This window comes from Synchiropus splendidus, chromosome 9 (genome assembly GCF_027744825.2).
Source record: "Synchiropus splendidus isolate RoL2022-P1 chromosome 9, RoL_Sspl_1.0, whole genome shotgun sequence".
NCBI lineage: Eukaryota > Metazoa > Chordata > Actinopteri > Syngnathiformes > Callionymidae > Synchiropus > Synchiropus splendidus.
This window is the reverse complement of record NC_071342.1, coordinates 11066553-11087207: the sequence shown is the minus strand read 5'-3', so window position 1 is coordinate 11087207 and position 20655 is coordinate 11066553. Positions and strand designations below refer to the sequence as shown.

Below are 20655 nucleotides of genomic sequence, written 5' to 3'. Positions count from 1 at the left end.
GGAAGAGTAGATCAGATCCTAGGAAGTCACTTTCGGTGAGGCTTGGTGAGATGCTGCGGGTGGGTCCTCGGGAGAAGAGAGGGTGGGCCGACTGCTACGCCATAACCTGAGCCCGGATTAGAGTTGGAAGGTGGATGGAATGATGTCGATGAGGACCAGAGCTGCAGATGCAATGCTTCAGTCTGTATTAACACCTTTTCTTCTGCTGACTTTTTAAACGATTGTTCTATGCTTTTCATGCTCTTAAAAATTCACCTCCCTCATTTCTTCACAAAGAACACTTGCCCAAATAAATGTATGTTGTTTGCTAAATTTAGCAACTCTCGCACAAAGTGATACCCTGCTGGGCAGAAAAGAAGAGGAGGATTTGGATTTACTTTGAAGACGTTTATTCCTTCATTTTAGTACCTTTGATTGTGTCTGTTCAAAGGGGGAAAGTGGTTCATTTCGGAGCGAATAGGACAGACGGAATAACATTAGCCGCCGCGCGCAGGAAAATATGCTGATTAGCTTAAACATCAAAGTCACACTGCTGAGTGCCTTTGAGATACACAAGGTTCGATGTTATTAACCCAACAACCTTTTTTCGTGTTGCTTCAGTCGTGCATCTGGTTTGGCCTTGATACTCCATTGCCTGTTGTGACGGTTACATCACTGGCAAAATGTGTCGATACGGTTTGGTTAATATATGATAAGGATAACATCACTCACACTCTTAGCCTTGCATTATCTCAGTGGTCATGATGTGGGCATATCCATACACAAAACATCTGAATCTGAAGATCCTTGATTCGCATGGTTAAAGAAGTGCAAGAAAATACTCTAATTTCTCTTCATGAATCTGACTGTGAATGTGACCTGGATTCAGACGTCTTTGTCATCCTTCCAAAATCCATTCCTTTCCATTTTACAAGTCTGCAATTTAACCAGACAAGACCTTAAAGAAACGTCTTTCATGAGAGTTTCTCACAGACTTCCAACGCTGGCACGGCATCCCGCTTTTACCTTTGCACCGGTAATATCCCGTCCTCTGACTTCAGCTCGCCCCCGACCGCATTGATAAATGTTGATGCTCGTGGTGAAGTCTTCACGTCGTTGCACCAAACCAATACCAACTTGTAATGTCCCAATTAGAGATCGCGGCTGGAAAAAAAACGACAAGGCAAATGTGGGAACAGAATACCACTATACTATACTAGCCAGAGCATGGAGTAAAAGCAAATTGAGGGTAAAATGCAAATCTAGGACTTCAGGTGGGAGCAGGAAAACAGAGAGCATGAGCAAGTGAGATGTTCTGGAATCGCTGGCCAGTGGAAGCTGGTGTGAAACTATTCATAACCAGTGTTTCCTCTGGAATGGGACTGGAACTCGCAAGTGAAAACAAGCCATAAGCCTTTGCCATAAAGGCACCTAGAAGTTGACTGACCCACTTGCTACAAGTTCAGCCAAGTCTCTGCCTTCTTCTAGGTAATTTTTAAACAGAATTTTCTCATCTTGTGATCTGGTGAGTCACTGTTCACATCCCGTGACTGAGTTAATGCACAGACGCTTCTTTAAATAGCAGAAGAGGCGAGTGAAACAACAACCTCAGACTAACTGGAGAATGAATAAAGACATCTCCTCCATACCTCTCGAGTGCTTGGCTGTAAAAGCACCTGCTCCATCCAGTGCCGGCTTCCTAGCCAGAGCGGAGATCTCAGATGGGCTCACACGCACGTTGAATACTTGATGTGTTCTGAAAAGAGAGTCGCCTTCAGGTTCATTTTGTCTTCCGGCGCTCCCGGCGTCTGAGCAAAGACCTTCTTTTTTGGAACTCCTGCATCTAATGCGAGTGGTGCTACAGCTCATTTGTCAGAGTTTGTCATGCTCTCTTAATTCTTCATGTGTTGTGACATTCTTCCGACTTCTCCAGTTGTGCCCAATGCCTTTTTACTTGGAGCCACTGAAGGAGCCAAAAAACGTCATGTTCAGCCCATAATTCTGGAGGTTTTTTCGTACACGAAATGCGAAAGAGGATGCAATGTTCTATATTTGCTTAGATTTCAATGTGGTGGTCCTTGCTTCAGCCGAGCCGTGATCCCTGTGGTGAAGGGTTGGGGTTACTACGGTGGCAGGATGCTGACCGCTCAGCAAGTGGCGAAACATGGCAAAGAAACATCCAAAAAGTTCTGACCTCACAAATTCACTAGATCTCGTGGAAGCTCTTGCACTTGACCCCAAGACACCAGAGTGAGAGCAAAATGCAAACTGTGATTAAACTGTGACCCTGGTACGGGGTCACATGCAGCCGCTGGGCATCGACTTATCCAGGCTTCGCTGTAGAATGAAATGGTTGATTTATGAGTTATGTTGCGCACAATTCAAAGCATATACTGGATACAGTATTCTCTCTTTTCTCTAAACATCAAAGGACAAAAAAATCAAGAAGAAAACAGCGTTATGCGAGATAATAAAATATGATCAAAGGAACTCTTGTTTTATTGCATTATGAATGGTTCTCTTGTGTCACTTACAAGAAGATTCGATAAGAAAGTTCTTCACTGTCTCACAAGTGAGAACTTTTCACACAGAATATCATTTTGTTCACAGAAATAGAAGCTAAATAGAAGCTCCTTCACTATGAACAGTTATAATAATGTTTCTCTGTGTCGTGCTGTGAATCAAAACTCATTGCCGCTAAGAATTGGCGCCAGAATGATCAGTATAAGTGATGCTAGTGCGTGTCAGAGGTCAGAGGAACTTAATTCAGCCTGCAGATCCCCAGAAAGATCAGGTAGTCAGATAAGAATTCTCCGCTTTGTTAGCAGCCCTTCATCAGACATTTTAAAATTTGCATAATTTACATCCCGAACACGGGAAGTGATAAAAGCAACCGATCAAATGTCATCTTCCCTGCTTAATTTTCTGCCTTTGAAGGTCGTGGGCAAGTGCAATGAGATAATGGAGTTTGTGTTGCGTGTTTAATTGCGGGTCCTGGGTGAGCCAAACAAAGTCGGGAGTCTAATTATGCGAAGGTGTGTGTCACTGAAAATGAACACAAAATTCATTATACGCTGAACTTAAACCCCTCTGTTCTTATCCAACGCCGTTTTCGAGGCTCCTGGCTGCTCTCTCATCCACGTTTTGGGGGGGAATGATGTGGTTCGCCGTATTAATAGCGGCAAAACTTTCAACCAGTTAAAGGGTTGATGTACATGGGCTCGTCCCCGCAGACCTGTTACTCACCGTCACCCTGTCACAATCTGCCCACAGGGCGCACATAATGAAGAGGCTCGAAAATTGAACGCGGGGCCCAAGAGCCCATCATTAAACCGTTTTTCTATTATTGTACTTGGTGTAAAAGCGTAAAGCGGCACTGCCAGGTTGTTACGTTACCACATTCACTGCTCCCAGTGGGGCACTCGAGTTTCCATGGTTTTACTGGTTGGTAATCACAGCGCGGATGTCTTTGTGATGCTGGTTCTCACCAGGAAATAGTGCTGGAGACTCATTATTAGCAGCTGTCCTCGGAGGATAAAGGCTCTGGGGAGCTCTTTCATATTAGCAGTTTCATGGTTCATTTCTGCAGAGTTCTTGGAAAAATGTCCCGAAAAGTTAAGTGCTTTCTGTGATTAAATATGTGTGAATTGTAGCTCTGTTTTTTCCGAAAGTTATATTGGGGCGTTGTGTGTAGCTGGCTGTAGATGTAGACTGAGAGTACACTTAATCCACACAAACCAAGTCTCCAAGTAAAACAACCAGCTATTGCTCATTATAAGTTTGCTCATTTTGATTCCATAAACAAATGTCAAAATAAGGAATTTGTGTGATACCAAACATCGAGGCGGCCATTTTGTTCTCTGTGCAACGGACAGCAAATTGGCACGACTGTCTCACCAGTCATCGCTCTGTAGTCTCCCTTCAAATGTAACGAAACTAAAAAGTGTTTTCATAAATATCTGATGTCGCAGAGCATGAAAATAATGGAGAATGAATTGGTCAAGTCAACACCTGTTTTAATAGGAATTAGCATCGCCACGGGTGCTGGTTCTAGTCCCCAAACATAATATTGAACCAGCTAGCACGTTCACACGGTAAAAACCAACCCATCCTCACTCCCATGGTGTAATGTACTGACAGTGGGAAATGGACTTCTGCGTCCCATCCAGACGCTCAAGGCACCCTTGAAGGCGTGTTGATTCATAAGGGTTTCAATGGAGTAAAAACATTTTCCTTCCCTTGTAGCAAAAGTCATGTTTGACTTTTTCCATTTATTGTAATGGGAAAAATTGATTCAGATTTTGAACAAATCGCTTCTCGAACGGCCGCGTGGAACGCATTGTGTTCGAGAACCGAGGTACCACTTTATATATCTATCCACGTAAAGAGCTGGGCTGATGAGGCTTCATGAAACAGGGTCCTCATTTTCAGAGCCCACTAGATGGTGCTCACTGCCCTAATATATATCTGGATTTGAAACACCATGTCAAGGAAACCTCTCATCATTTTTTAAAAAGAGAGCGCCACCTACTGAAAATGAGGACACTGTTTCATGAAGCCTCATCAGCCCATCGCTTCCATAGTGTTCAGCGTGTATCATCACTTGAGGTTTTGATCTTTTTGTCTTCGTGGTTGCATTGATTCAAAACACACACACACACACACACACACACACAAAAACCAAGGGCATGCTGTTAAACGATTTTTCAGAAGTTGATGAAACAACTAAATGAAGCCGACACCCAGCATATTGTTTCTGGGACATGAGCCAAAAGCATCCATGAAGGGATGTTCTGACAGAAAGGATCAGGACATTTTAGGATGATCTGTCAGGATGAATCCATCATGCTCAATGGAAATGATCTTTGAACTGATACGAAACATGTTGATGCCCCACGACGTAAAAATGTTCAGTGACATTTTATATCATTCGCTGAATTGAGGGAACCATCTCGTGTCATTGCAGTCTCAGATGAAGATGAAGTCGGCAGGCGTCGTGGACGGAGGCTTGTTCACGGAGAGCTACTGCAACATCTGTAACGCTCAGCTCATCTCCGAGTCCCAGCGCACTGCACATTACGAGGTGAGTCCTTCCCCACGTTTGTTTGCTGTCTTCTAAACATGCAAGGCTGAATGAATAAAGGCTCAGAGGAAGACGACTGACTTGAACCGCCCCAAGATCCTGTCCAGCACAACGCATCACATCAGTCTTATTTATACAAATCCGTGCTTGTGCTGTCAAAGTAGCGCTCTTTAATAATACATATATTTAATGCAGCGTGGCCTTCTTACCGCACACGCACACACACACACACAATTGCTTGTCTTGACTTCTCTCAGCAGTCCTCCTCCGAGTCATTTCATTAATGGACATTTAATAACAAGTCTGCCGCACTACTTTATTGTGTGTGCGCTTCATTTGGGTCATTGTTCGCTGAGAGCCACCATTTGGAGTTGAAAAAAAAATAGGACAATAACCATATCTGGAGAGAATTAAGGAGGACAAAAGACAACATGTTTGCACGCATCAATACCAGCAACATCTCCTTAACAGTAATCAGTCAGACAAAAACAGGCAGCCTTGAGCGAGGCAGAGTAATGGAGGGAGCTGAGTCAGTGCCGTTGTTCAGCGTCTGGCTGGACCAGGAGGGCTCAGTCAGTCAAAGAGACAAGGCAGGAAAAAAGAAGGGTGGATGCTGGATTTGTCATTTTTGATGCAACCGGGGCAAAGTGTGGCACCAGGGCCACGTGCGGCCATTTGCGTGTGTTTTTGTGGCCCTCTTGAGGTCAGACACAACTGACATGTGGGACTGTAATTTTCCTGCTTAACTTTCCTTCTATGTTTTTGCTGCTTTTTGCTTTTATTTGTGTATTTCTTGTTCTTCAAAACACATGTAAAATGAAAAATTTTGAAAGTTTTTGGGGAATTATTGCACTTTTTTTCAGATCCATTTTGTCCTTGTTACTTATATATTTAAGATATTTTCCGGCATGTTTCATAGCCACTCTTGAGGCATGAGGGCCCCTCAGGACAGTTTATAATGTTGCCCTTTAGAAATTCAATTACCCACCTCTGTTTTAGATGAGGGTGGGCGTTGCTTGCGCCTGCTCTTGGGTGATAAGGAGCTGTTCTGTGGTGCACCTGACTGTGGCTTGTGGCTTGAAAAGCTGTCCTGTTCGGTCTGACAATCGTAAATGTTAAATATATTCAATATTTCCGACCAAAAATCTATGTGTGTGGGGTGAGAACCAATTGTTCCAGACCGGAGCTGTGCTCTGGAGCGGAATGTACTCCATCAGGAAGTGATCCAGCAGAGAATGGTTTCGACATTTTTGGAATTAGTGACAATAGAAAAATGAAAATCATCAGAAATAAATGTCACCCCAATCTGTAACCATCCCACCCTGGCTCCCACCTCTAGGCAGCAAACTTTAATTCAGTGTGCAGCACCTTTAGTTTGGTCTTTTAGACTAAACAAAAATTACTTTAGTCTAAGTTTTAGTGAGTTGTGCATGTTCTGATGTTTCCAGTTCATTTTATCACGTGATCGCACAAGATTTATGACTTGGAGCATGCGCTTTTCGATCGGTGCAAGGACAGAATCCTTATGCGTATGGCGCCTGCTGATGGGAGCATCAGTACACAGTACAGACGATAATAGCCAACAACAGTGCGGGGTCTGTGTGGGGTCTCCTCAACCCTCTAACCCAAGTCAGTCAGAGGAGATCTGAAATGACCCCCTTTAAAACGATCATTAAAAAAACATTTTTATAGACTTGCATTTACGTAATTTTGTCCAAACGTACGCAGCAACATTTGCAGTCCACGCTTCTATTACTATTTTTCTGTGCTGAGTGGAAGTAATAAATGAGAGACTGACAACATGTGGGGAGTCCAGGGTTTCTGCCACATGTTAACTAGCTTAAATGAGAGCCGCCGCGCTTTCCGAAAAATGGTCTTTTCTTAAAGATCAAATCTCATGTGATCAAATGTATTTAAACGCAATGGAAACATGGATGTGGCTATGAACATGGCGTTTTTTTTGCAGCAGTTAAAACCAACCAACCCACCAAATTTAGCGTGGACAAACTAGGTAATTTGAAAACACGTGATCTGTTTTGTTAAATAGTTGCTGTTTTTTAAATAGTTGCTTCCATATATTTTGCCATTTTATTTTCCTCAGGTGAAATTCACGCTTCCTTCTATTATTATGACTCGTCCCGAGTGTGTCATCGCACCACAGTCCATCACAGGGTACATTCAGACACACAACCGCACACACATTCACGCAATTCATAAGTTAACTTTTGTCTGCTTTTGGCCTGTGGGAAGAAATCAGAGTGCCCAATCCGAAATCACCCAAAAAGGTAAACTGTTTCTAAGTTTCTAAGGCATTTAGAGACTGAATAGTTAAACCATGTGGCTGAAGGATGGAATCCAGGTGGTCATGCAGGTTGTGAAAAACCCTTCCAGTGTAGAATCCCGGGTTCGCAAAAACCACCCTTTTGAAAAGTCATGCGCAGTTCGAGTGCAAGCGGTGATGCCAAGCGGAGCAGTTGACAGCAGGCATGCATATAATTGGTGGTGGTTCGGACAGCTTCCTTTGTGTCTAGTTCCACAGTTCACAACAGGAGAAAAAGGTTTCAGAGCCCTCTTCGCTCTCCGAGACCATGCTAAAGTATGCTGTTGTTTTATGTGTAACTATTAGCATTTCAATGAAGCGTCAGAAACGCTTAGTGACATTGCACTCCAGGGACAGAGTGACATTTTAAACCGATCCCGTACACTTGTTGTCATGAACTGGCAGTTTTGGTGGGCGACTCCTTCATCTTGTTATGACGCACAGAGACGGGGAGACAAGCTTCGTCCATTAGTGTTAGTGGAGCACTCAGGGGCAGAGGAAGGTTACCACGGCGAGACTCTTCCACCACATCCCAGGGCCATTAACTGCATGGCCAGATACTCACACACCTATAAACACAGGGATATACTCACTCACTTGCACACACACACACACATCAACAACAAAATGCATTTGACTCGTAAAAGTCACAAGAGTTTAGGAAGAATTGTGCGTGGTTTAATCTGATGATGTCGTAAATGTCTTTTTTAAGACTCGCAGTTTTCAAAGACGTCCAGCTGAAAATGAGACTTAATTGACGCTATTAAAAATGGAGATCACTTGTTGGGCTTTGGGCAACTATTGAAGAGATTCAAGTGAATGTTTCAGAGGATTGGAATCTGGATTAGTTTTCCCCCTTTAGGGAGGACGACAAATGAAGATATAAAGACGCTTTCTTAAATTGTTGTCCTGCAAAATATCAGCAGAAATATCGTCTATTGTAGTGTTGTACTTGCGCCTTTCCATGTAGTCTGAGTTCCCTCATTTTCTAGGTCAATAGATTCATGTAGATGGGAAGAGTGTTCTGACACAGAAGGACAGGACGCCATGGCAACCTTGTACTGAAACATGACTAGCACATTTGACACGTCCACATGCAGTGATAGTTCCCCCGCAGTGCGTAGCGATAGTGACATTGTTCTGCGTTTAAGTGGCAGTTGGTGACTTCAAGGACACTTCACTGTCATTTCAAATCATCAGTAATGATGTGCATTGGTAGAAAATGCAGTAACACAGAACCACAAAGGTGTCTGACAGTCATTTATCTTATTGAGTGTAGACGTCTGTTCTACTACTGCTGACACCCTTTTGTTTTGCTTCACACGGTGATCTCTCTAAAGGCAGCGCTGGGACTGGTGTATGATTCCTCCCACAGTTCACAAAATTGGCTGATGGCTCTAAAACATCCATAGGAGTGTGTCATGTGTGTCCTCTGATGTACTGTCCAGGGTGTCCCTCGCCACTCAACACCTGTCCTTCATGACCTTTCAGTGGAAAGAAGCGAAGACATGGAACAAAACATGTTTAATGAAATGACCACACTGAAGTAATACTAATGGTGTACGTTCTAAAAGTGTATGCTTCATCTTACCTCAGCGTTTCTACTTATCTGCCTGTTATGAAACAACTGAAAAACTCATGAACTGATTTCAATTATTCTTTCAGAAAGTGTTGATAACAGGACAAGGAACAAATCCTTATATTATATTCAAAATTATTTCTGCCACCTGCTTTCCCTGTTAGACGCCTCAGTGGTATCAATGTATCAAGGAGTTATGTCGCTAACCAACAAAAATATCTTTTTTAAAAGTTAAATATTGGGCAGTCATTTTGAGTAAGAGGAAAAGAAATCTCAATATGGATGCAAATGAAGTCTGTGCTCTCCTGCATAGTTCTTTCGCCTTATTGGGTCTTCTGTCATGTTTAAAAATATAAGGAAAAAGTTCTCATACTATGAGTCCAGTGAACTACGGTCCAACAAAGTTCGAAGCTTCCCTACCTTCACATTATAAGACTTATAATGTACTTATTAGTACATTATCAATCGATCTGTCAACGATCCTGATCGGTCGATTTCAGCGAGATCGGTGAATGCCGGTGAATCACTGCCTGTCACTGCCGATCACAACAGCCAGTCACGTGCGACAGCCGGCGCTATGATGAAGCCCCCCCGCTGGTTGTGATGCGTCCGCTCTTCCCGACTCGCTGCTCACTAAGCAGCGGCATGTCTGCTGTGGAGGGTCTTTCAGTCTGTCATGTAAAGTGTGCATCCTGCTGCACATGCACTGGAAAATGCTGTGCAGGGAAGCACCTTCAAATTCAACACACCATTTAAAGCGCCAACACTTGAAGGAACACAGAGAGTTTTCTGGGCTCATGAAAGTGAGACTGCTGTTTCCTCAGCAGCAGGCTGTTAGCGCAGCTGACGCTTAGCAACACCCGCTGGTCCGAGCGTGGCACTCGGAATGATAAGAAATAATCAGTAATTTCCCCGAGCTCGATGAGCAGCCTTTCTCAGGTGTTGTTTACGTGGAGACGGAAACGGAAAAGACAGGATCCGTCGCTGTTTTGGAGTCAGGTGCAGCGTTCTTAGCCACGTGAATCGGAGTCCTGCTACAGTATGTAAATATTTCACAGACATAGCACAGTCTCCAGAGATTCACCTGCGACGTCTCACATCGAATTAAATGTTTCTCAGTTCAGTCCTTTTGACATTGCTGCATTCAGCAATGTTTTTCTATTTTTGCCTCCTTGAAGAGGGATACAAAAACTTGAGTTAAAAGTTCATTTTTTCGCATCATCTACACAAAGGTCATTCATTGTCAATTCATGTGATCGGTATCAGTGACTTGTAAGACTTATAATAACAAGTGGGGTAGAAGGACAAACTGATGTCTAAAACAAGGTTTGCACTTAAGTTTCCTCCCACCTTTTTGTTCGCACTGGAAGCTTCCGTAAAGGTCAGATCGCATTGTTACGAGCAACAACATCATTAAGTGAGACAGAAATAAAGTTCCATGTCCTGCCAAAGTGGAAACGCTGTTATTGAATCTTTGGCACTCGTCCTTCCCAATGAAACTCCACTTGGCTGACCCGCTTCTCTCTTTGTGTCTCTTCTAGAGCAAGAAACATGCCAACAAGGTGCGTCTCTTTTATATGCTTCACCCTCAAGACGGCGGACCGCCTTCCAAGAGACTGAGGCCAGACAACCCGGTACGTTCTCGTGTCTGTTTGGTGACTCTTTTCTAGATGAAAATGAGAGGATTTATTTGAGAATGCCATCTCGTCCTGGAGGCTTCCTCTAATCCAGTACCCGTCCAGAGCTGCCTGGGCCACAGCAGACAAACGCTCATGAGGAAAAGTGTTTGATCTGTTTGTTTTCCACATTTCTCCGGAGAGATTAGCTCTGGTAATTCTGGTGAGATTTATACGAGGCGTTCACTGCCAAAGTAGCTCCGTATCTGTCAAGTGCAGACCAGATGGAAATGGCAACGCCAGAAAAGTATGTGTGCTTCTTTGAGTGTGAAGGTAAACACTGCCCATTTGTTTGCTCAATTCAACGGAAGCAATCGCTGCAGTAGCATTTACGCCTCAGAATTTATTGCTGGATGGTGAAGGTCGGGCATAAAATCCGACGCCTGTGCGTGTTGCACTGAAGCAATAGGAGACGCTGAAGATAAGGAAAAGTAGTGCCGGTAAACAACTATAAATAAAGAAGAGAAAAGAAACATAATGGAGTATTGTGCTGGAGACAGAACATTGTGTTGCCTCATTTATCTGGTTAGTTGTACAAGCAACACAGTGGAGCCTCACACTGAGAGCACAGCTGATGGCAAAATCATCTGTAGCGCTTATCTGGGAGAGGACAGGAATATGGAGTCTCTCCCAAAACAACACCAAAACACAGAGGAATAACAGCGTTAATTAACCCTCGTTCATCATTATTGTTATTTTCCTGCGCTGCGTTTCCCCCTGGCAGCCACGTCGTCCTTGTTCCTCCATATGGCAGACTTTTTTTGAACTGATGGAGTTCAACGTTTAAGAAACCAGCGGAACACAAGTAGATTGATGAATCGTCATCCTGCTTATTTCAGTGGCTTTTGACAAGATGTGAGTCCCTAGTGGGGAACCATGGCATCTTTCATGGAGCGGGAAGCGTCTGAATAACAAGAACGTCTTTAATTTAACAAAAAGTGATCCCAAAATGCAGAATCCGAAGAAACGCATTTTCACTCCGAAGGCATTACACAGTGAGGTTGTCAATATGGAGGATTTTTTTCGTCGACCTTTGGTGTTTCATTTCATTTTTTTAATCAAATATTTCTCCTTCAGTAGCATTTTGTTATATTTATTACAAGGGATGCACTGAACTGAAAATATGAAATATGATTAGGACTGAAAATATAGCCAACGCTGGACACGAATAAAATTTGAAATACTTGGCTGAATACCGAATAATACTATTTAAATGTTGCATAAGTAGTCAAGTACATGTTTACATAGTTTGTCAGAGAAAGTTCATTTTTTCATTTTCACAGTTCATTTTAGATGATGGATTCAGACTTTGCTTTTCAAATAATAATAATAATTAAAAAAAAAAAAAAAACACCACAACCGTACAATAGGCTGATAATGTAAACAGAAGGCTCTAGATAGTTTGGTTGAACTTGCATTGCAAACTGCAATTCTATTCTATTCTATTCACCATCACTTTAAAAGAACCAAAAAGTTGAACACTGTATGAAGACTTTGGATCACACTCCGCTTTGAGAATGGGGGAGTGGGTTGCCAGAATTTTGTCAGCGGTCTGGCAGAGTTCATTTCACCTCTGCGGCGCATTTTTGAATTTAAAATCTTCTATTACTTTGAATTGTCGATTTGAAGGAAGGTGACTCTTCGCCACCGAAGCCGAATGTTGCATTTTTTTCATGATTCGGCGAATATATTCAGCCACGGTGTCAATTTCCTCTCAACCACACCAGCATGTTCGTACCGCAAACCTTAAGGGTTTGCACGAGAGAAGGGGTGGTAGCAGTCGAAGCTAACAGGATAAGTCAAGCTGTTTGATGGTTTTAAGACTGGAAAAGTTGCTTCAAATTGAGGAATAAATGTTTTTATGAGACGCTTTAGCAATTATGGAACTTTAGCGGCTCCACGTCATTGGGAGCGAAATGCGTTTTGGTAGTCAAAGGCTCGGGTGCGAAGACATTTTTTCAGCTTTCAAATTTACTCAGGCTCGACTGATGACATCTAATAACTTTATTATGAAAATGATCTATCTGTTGCAACTGACCGTTGACGTCTGGGGTGTCGTATATTCACAGAAACGTAGATAAAGTGGGCTCAAACAGGTGTTTTCTGCTGTATTTTTCGTCATCAGTCATGGGAAGATATGTCTGGCAGCCCCACCCAGCAAAGAAAATATTTCACCGGCCCATTAGGACCTGTGGTCCAGTGGACTGAATTTAGTTGAGTTTAAATCAGATAACTTAGCTTTTTGTGCAAGTCATAACCAGAAAAGTTCCTGAAAGTTCTCAGCATCTCCTTCTCACACTCTACACACAGGAAAAGTTGTGGCTGTAAAGCTGGAAAAGGAATTAGCTAGCCACACTGGGCTTGTTTTGTACGGGGATGAGTTGGACTTGTCATCCACCGAGACACTGAAGCCAGATGCCAGACAGTAATGGGCTGTTGCTGTGTGAAAGGGAAACGCTACACAAAGACGTCCATTAATCTGTCATCATTTCTCAGCGTGTCCCTGCAGCGTTCTAATCTGTCTGCTCTAGCAAGAGTCCAGGGGAAATGATCACGACAATGTGGTGGTGTGACACTAATGCGCGCATCATCATTAGCAGGAAGCCAAAAGGAAGAGGTTCATTTTATCTGCAGCCAGATATGAGTTTTCCGTTTTTATCCGTTTGCTTTGGCCTGTAGTGTCAAAATATTCCAGTCAAATATAGTTACACACTTGGAGGAGTGAGATCGCATTCCTGTGTCCACAATTTCGAGTTTTTTTAACCATCATTTGTTCCATATTTACAAGCCTCAGCGCATGTTCTATGTCATTAAAAGACGCATTCATGACTCTTTCCAACAAATCACCATCAGAGACTGGAGTGGCTGAGAAAACCCTAAACACATGCATGCGCACTCACACTGTGGACATGCACACCTGCGTCTCCATCTGCCTCCTGCACTGAGTAAGATGTGACTCAGCCCCTTCTGGCTTTCTCCTCAATTGGGACACAAACACTGACACACCTGGAGAGTGAGAGCGATGTCAGCCGACTAACAGATGTCATGGAAGAGTGAGTTGGTGTATTGTAGCCATGAAGCCTGAAAGGCTTCGGGGGTTCAAACAGTGCTTAACTCAGCTTCTGAGATCACCTGACGTTGTTCATGCATTAGCTATGACTGTTTCTCAGAGGGATCCCTGTTAACATGCACCATCTTTGCGCAAGGGGGCAGATTGCGTGTGCAATTTTAGACAGGTGCTAGTTATTGGAGGCAAGTACAGGGAGAGCCGAACACATGAGGTCAACCTGAAAAAGCTGAAAGTTTTGTCTGTCGAGGCCATTTACAACGACACTTCCAGGTTTTTGCGACGCCTGGTCAGACAAAATTGGTGTGAGTCATTCACCCGTCCACATGTTTGGTTGCATTTGCCACTGTCGCTAATGTTATAGATGAAATTCAAGTGTTTGATTCCAACAGCGCTATTTGATCAAGAAACAATTTCTAAATGCGCATCAAAATGCAACGTTTCCTTCTCTCATACGGTGCAGCTCAAACACACTGTGCATCTGCAAAACTGATGAGCCAACAAAATGCAATTCTCTGTAGATAAATTGTTCTCAGGTTTGATTACTTTTTAATGAAATTTTTAAATTCCATCTCCATTGAGAGTGAAAGTGCCAGCTACATGTGTGTAGGCTCATACATGACCAGTGTCATTTTGTTTTGATAAACTACTTTGTACATTTTTAGCATGAGCCAGTATTATTAGATCCCATTTTAAAGATAATAAGATTCAACCTAACAAACGTGACTTCTCACGTGCAATACTTGTATATAGAAGTCGCCAGAATGCTTCATGCTTGGGGTCCAAAAATGTGAACTTCTAATGTTGTGTTGTTTACAGTCGCTTGCTCCGGATTTCTACACACTGTAATTTGGGTCTTTCAACTCTTCAAACCGCCCGTGTTTGTGCACTGACTGACGCGGTGCAACCCGGTGGGAGAAGCACAAAGGGATTTTCACAATGTGATTGAAATGCCCCGGTCTATCCACTGTAAACCGCTGTGAGGTTTTTGTTTGTTGTTGTGTTTGTTTGTTGAGGTGAACGTAGAGAAAGTAGGTCGTGAAAGGTGCGGGCAAAAAGGATGCTGTTATTACCCTGCTCTATTCAGAAAACTGAACATGGCTTTTGGAGAAGGCGAGCGGAAACAAAACGCACCCCTTGTCATTTATTCTCCTCCCAGAGCCTTCTTCATTTGTACTTTTCCCTCTTCTTCTTCATCCTCAAATCGAGCATGTGTATCTTCCTCTGCTATTTCATGTGTATATTTAGCCATACTTCCCACCTCAGCAGAGCCGGAGAAGACGAAGCAGGGAGGAAACATCGCATGAGGAGAGGAAGATAAACACGGCTAATTAGGAGTCTATTGTTAGGTGCAGGATGAAGCCACCCAAACACAAAATATTCAGCGATACAGACATCACTGCGGCAGATCGTCACGTACGCCAGGACCACAACACACACACAACAATTAGGTCATATGTAAATGTGTCTCGGAGGAGGGCAGGTTGAGATTCGGCAGTGAGAAATCGAGACATTTGCAATGAAAACACAGTGGTTTCCTTGGAGACGCCGGGCGGATGCAAACCTGGGACGCTGCTCCGACTTGAAGGGAGTTTTGAAGAGTGGCAGCGGTGATGTCAGGCACCCACTACACTGGAGATTGCTGCTAAATCTCTGGTGTTACATGTACTTTTGAGCGTGGGGATTTCTCCTGCATCTTTGAAGTCGTTTCACTCGCCTCGCCTGCTTTGCTTTCCAGTGCATTGTGACATGTGAGACAGCAGCAGTTGTCACAGATAATCGTCGGAGCTTGTCCTCAAGTCTAGAAGTACACACACACGGAACATCGCTAGTTTTCTGCCACCTCTGCACTCCATTTTATTTTGTCTGTTTTAGAGGTGACATCCTGACATAAACAATGCATGATTGTGTAGAAGTTAGACAAAGACATGGCGTCTACAAAATATAGGTGGAAGAAGATGCTGGAGTCATCCTCATCCTCAAATTGGTTCGGTTGATTTTATCTGCTTAGGTTGCACGACGTCATGAAATGATGTCATGAGAGGACTTTCCAGTCAGCTGTTCAACTTCATGTTGTGTCTTCTTCAAAGTAGTTTACTAATGTGGCTCCCAACTCTCAGTGTTGTTTGATAACACAAGTAACATAAACAGTCAAGAAAACAGATAAACAAAGGAGTTTGAGAGCAGAGTGAGTGAAAACCCCTGTGTTCCAGTATTTTGGATCAGACAGAGTCAGAGTCAGTCGACTGTTGTAACAGACAGAGAAGCGAGGAGGAGAATGCAGACAGGGTGGGGATGACGGAGGGGGTGATCTGTGACGGAAGAGTGGCAGCAAGAGGGAAAGGACAGCAGTGAGACCGGTCGTAATGTTGGTTCAGAGGCTGACACAAAGAGAAGAAGCAGAGTTTGAGGAGGCAGAGATGAAGATAGAGGATGTCATTTGGGCCTGACTAGAAAGGACAAGATTAGGATTGAGTGTATCTGAGGGACAGCTCATGCAGAGAAGGACCAGGAAAGGGACAAAAGCAAGACAGTCGAGAGGAGAGCAGAGATTACAGAAAACATAAGAAGGGTGTGACTATATCCTCGGCTTACGAGACATTGGGTTCAAGAGAACACAACGAGCATTTCAAATGTAAAAAGACGAGATTTTGGACTCCTTTATTTGAGACAATCCTGGAGTATGTTTAATGACTTCCATCCAGGTGCGACCTTCTCATTGTTTAACACTTTTTCACAAATTTACTTAAATATTTTTACCCTGATTTGCCTCCACTGAAATGATAGTAATACATTTAACAAAATCTAACAATTAATACTCAACAAATGCATAAACCTCAATGTTACTTGATGTTTTTTAGTGAATGCCTTGCTAGCTAAAGAGTTAATTAATGATGAACTGGCGCGTTGCATGAGATTTACACCCCTTAAATTTAGATGTGGTAGTAGTATGGTACTGCTAGTGAGTAGCTGACAGGGAACTGTGTGTGTTGTGCAATGCTATGTAGTGGAAGTGCCACTGGTATAAGAGTGAAGAGAGTCAAGATTAATATTTTTGGCCAATACCAATTTTTGTTTTTTCCTCAACTACACGAAAGTCACTTTTGTTACTGTGTTTTTTTTTTTGTTTTTTTTTTAGATTCATTACACAAACCTACTAAATTACAATATTACTGAACAACACAGTATATAAAACATTGCAACTTTTACTGCAAAAAAATAAATGTTAAAATCAGCTATTAGCTGCTGATAGTTGTGGTTAGCATTTGTTTGTTAGCCTCTTGGTAGCGCTTGAATTTGAGGCCAAGTGTCTTGTTTCAATGCTGCTTCTGAGTCCGTGGGTGCACAGGTTGCGATCTGCAATTCGGTTGTCATTTTTCTTGTTGTGTTGCCAAACTACCAGCATCGTGGCTGGCTGGCTGTAATGTCCCCTGCAGCAGGTCTACTCTGTAGGCGGCGCTGCACCTCCATAAACACTACTGTTATTTTCTGGAGAAATCGTGTATAAATAGAAGTAGCATCTTGTTAAAATGAACAAATAAATCAGAGAAAAAACAGCTTATGTTTGTCATGTGATCGGCCGATCATGAAGACATCGTATATTGGCCCATATTGGAGCCGATAAATCGGCCTGCCGATTGATCATTGCAGCCCTGATAATGCTGTTAAAATCTTACACAGTGTTGCTTTGGAAAGAACATATGTGTTATAAGACGTTTTCAGTCATAGTGAATCACTTTGTGAAGGTAGTGGTATATCATTAGAGGAAGAAGTCCTCTCAGTGGACGCTTGTCAAGCCACCAGGATAAATACAGGTTCATTCAATTGTGAGATGCTTTGTCTATGTGGAACACAAAGAAGCACGAGGGATCTGCGTGTATGGAGGTCAGTCCTGAGCTGACTTTAACATGATCACAGCAGGGACAGACATGGGGGAGGAGATGGGGCGGTGTGGGCCTGCCAATATAGATAAATATTTCATCCCACAACACACAGAGTCACTGAGACTGATGCCCAGGGGAGAGAGAGAGGGCAAAATGGCAGGAGGTCGTGCGAGAGAGGGAGAGCGGGGGGATTGCTGAGGCAAGCGCAGGAACTTTCATAGAGGGATGCCAAAGCAAGGCCTGGAAGGTAAAGGTGTCCTTAACTCCTCACAGCGTGATGGTAAGCAGAAGTGACATACACACATGGACGGAGTGCAACACACTCCTCACTGCTTCAGCCTGACTTGACACCTTGCTCGGTGAGAGGAAACCGAGGCTGGACCGGTGAAAGTGAGCAAAGAGCAAATAGAACTTGTGGAACCCTGCACTGATTCAGCCTTGACAGTCTGATAATCACATTTACAATCCGTATACTGTAGTGAACAGTACACACACACTCTCCACCGCTGCAGCATCACAGAATATGTGTGAACGTGTGTGAGTCAAGGGTGTATTTCCCTCTCTCTCTGAAACCAACATCATTAGTCTGGAACCACCCACAGTCCAAAGATCAAGCCACAGACAGGCTTCCTGAGGAGCGTGTGGACAGTATAAAGTCGAGATGTTCTTGTCCATCATCTCCCCTCCTCCGCCCATCATCTTCACCTCCTTTATTACCGTCCTCTTTTTTGTTGTTGTTGTTTTTTAGGACTGTGCGGAGACAGAAGTGGACAGGAACAAGTGCTGCACGCTGTGCAACATGTTCTTCACATCTGCCATTGTGGCCCAGTCTCACTACCAGGGGAAGACCCACGCCAAGAGAGTGCGACTGGTGCTGGGGGAACCTCCAAACCTGTCCACTGGACTCAACAGTCCCACCAACACAGGTATCAGATGCGATCATCGTGGTCACTCAAGGCGCTTGTTAGTGTGTTGCATTTGAGATCAGACAACACACTTTAAAGCCATGTGTGAAGGGAGCTCCAGTCTAAACCTCCAACATCAGTTAGCCATTGCTCACTCTGGCTGCTTAACCGTAGGAGACATTGAAAGTGTTTTAGTTCACGAGACTCCTCTGGACCTGATGTTTCGACTCTCAGTACAGAAGTTACATTAGTTACCTCGAGGTGCCTGGGTAGAATGATGCTGAGAATTTTGACATATTGATGGATTGCACAAAACCAGGACTGAAAGGCGGGAGGAGAAATGTGGGTGGTTTTTTTGCCTCAAAACTTTGAAGGGTAAAAAGTGTTTCAATTTGGAGACACCTTTTATTGAGGACAGGGAAGAGAATCCGTATTCAGTCGCAGATTTATGAAGTCATGGGATGCATTTCTCGCTGAGGTTGAGGAATATAACTCACACTAAAATCACTGGCTTCAGTTTTCAGAAGGTGTGATGACAGGACCTCTTTCAATTGCTCTGTTTTGTGAGCTAATTTGAATTTCTTAATGCATTATGGATGAAGCCAGTTTGTCCTTAAGTGCACTGTTGCATATGGTGGTGAAGTGACAGAACTGTGATGCGCTGGGGGAAACATTGGGATTGTTTTGACCTATTTTACTGCATTAAAATAAAGAGAGGAATCTCGAAGAAGAATGATTTTAAAGTCAGCATCACCACTGCTTTCATACCAGGAGCAGAGACAGGTACTCCAGTCTGTGACTTGGACTCGAGTCGCACCTACAATTCACCTATCATTGCCTTGAGACTTGACCAGGACTCAAGGGCTCAAAACGACACAGTTCCCCCGACGTAATTCGTAGCACATGAATGCCCAGCTCGTGGTCAGCGGCCGGCCACCCGACAATAACCAACAGAGGCTGTGCTCCCGGCTGCTGAAGTGCCCTTCGCTTGGTGACGGCAACTATAGAGGCAAATAACAGAGTGGCCAATGGCAATGTCAGCGAGAGTAGCATCGACCGCGTCAAGTTTATCAGACATCCAAGATCCAAGCTAGTCACCAAACAGAGTGCAGCTTTAGCACCAGCCAACTTGGTATCGGAATCCGGTGTCGGTACCAAATCTGTCCGCTTATTGAATCTGTCCTACCTGCCGCCACGTCACGTTCGCCACATATGATATTTGTTTTGTTTTTTTTTTTCGAATATTTGAATGAGTCAGAGAAAATTGAAATGAAGGATTTCATGGTACTTGGTACCACATGCGTGATATTTATATCCACCTTCTAAGATATTTTTATTCATTTGCCATTTGGGTTTTGCCCTCTACCGAGTCAGTTCTGCCACTTCCGGGTTTGATGTACCGCACGTCGTGATTGGTTGACATGTACGGGGTATTGTTTTCCCTGGTAAATGAATAAAAATATTTTCTGTGTGCCACGATTTTCTGCAAATGACAGCAGTGAACAATACGTAACAGCCAATCACGACGCTTTGTTCCTCAGACCAAGGAGAAGAACGGACAAATACCTCGCAAACAACCCGATGAAAAACATCATGGATCTAAATGTTACGCATGTGGTAGAAAGTGCCATCAAATCCTTTTGTTTCAGTTTTCTTTGGCTCATTAAAACATCTAAAAAAAATAAAATCTGCCTATCATGATGCTACTGTCTTGTCTCTCTCCCAGAGAGTTGTCACATCACAGCAATAACGTCAGACTCCAGAACATTCACCTCATTCAGCGACAGCTGTGCCACTTACTGTAAATATTAGCACAAAATATTCAGCAACATTTTCACTATTATGATAAAAACAAGCAGGAAATGATCGTTGCAACATCCATGCATTTCATGCGAAACATGACGTCTGTTAAAAGGTTGACTTGACTTGGACTTTCAAAAAATGAGTCATCCTTAAACTGCTTTATTGCTTTTTCATCGCTACATTTGTCACTCACAGTAAAGGAGGTTAATATCTGACTTTACTGGCCTAAAGCACCAGTTCAAGTCATCCTCTGTGACAATAAGAACCAGCGAGCTTGAAATTAAAATAAAGGTTTGTGAATATTTGAAGCTTGAGAAACGTGAAGAAAGAAGATTGTATTGAAGCAGAAAGATGCCTTT

The 20655-nt window shown here is 43.3% G+C and overlaps 1 protein-coding gene across 1 annotated transcript in view; it reads left to right on the top strand.

Annotated features, from left to right (window-relative positions):
• Positions 1-20655, top strand: part of zgc:171482 (zinc finger protein) — a 59669-nt gene that overhangs the window by 8916 nt on the left and 30098 nt on the right. The window contains exons 2-4 of the mRNA XM_053875779.1: positions 4946-5062; positions 10503-10595; positions 18337-18514. Of these exons, the coding sequence (XP_053731754.1) occupies positions 4952-5062; positions 10503-10595; positions 18337-18514 (382 nt within the window). The 5' untranslated portion in view covers positions 4946-4951. The remainder of the gene's footprint in view (positions 1-4945; positions 5063-10502; positions 10596-18336; positions 18515-20655) is intronic.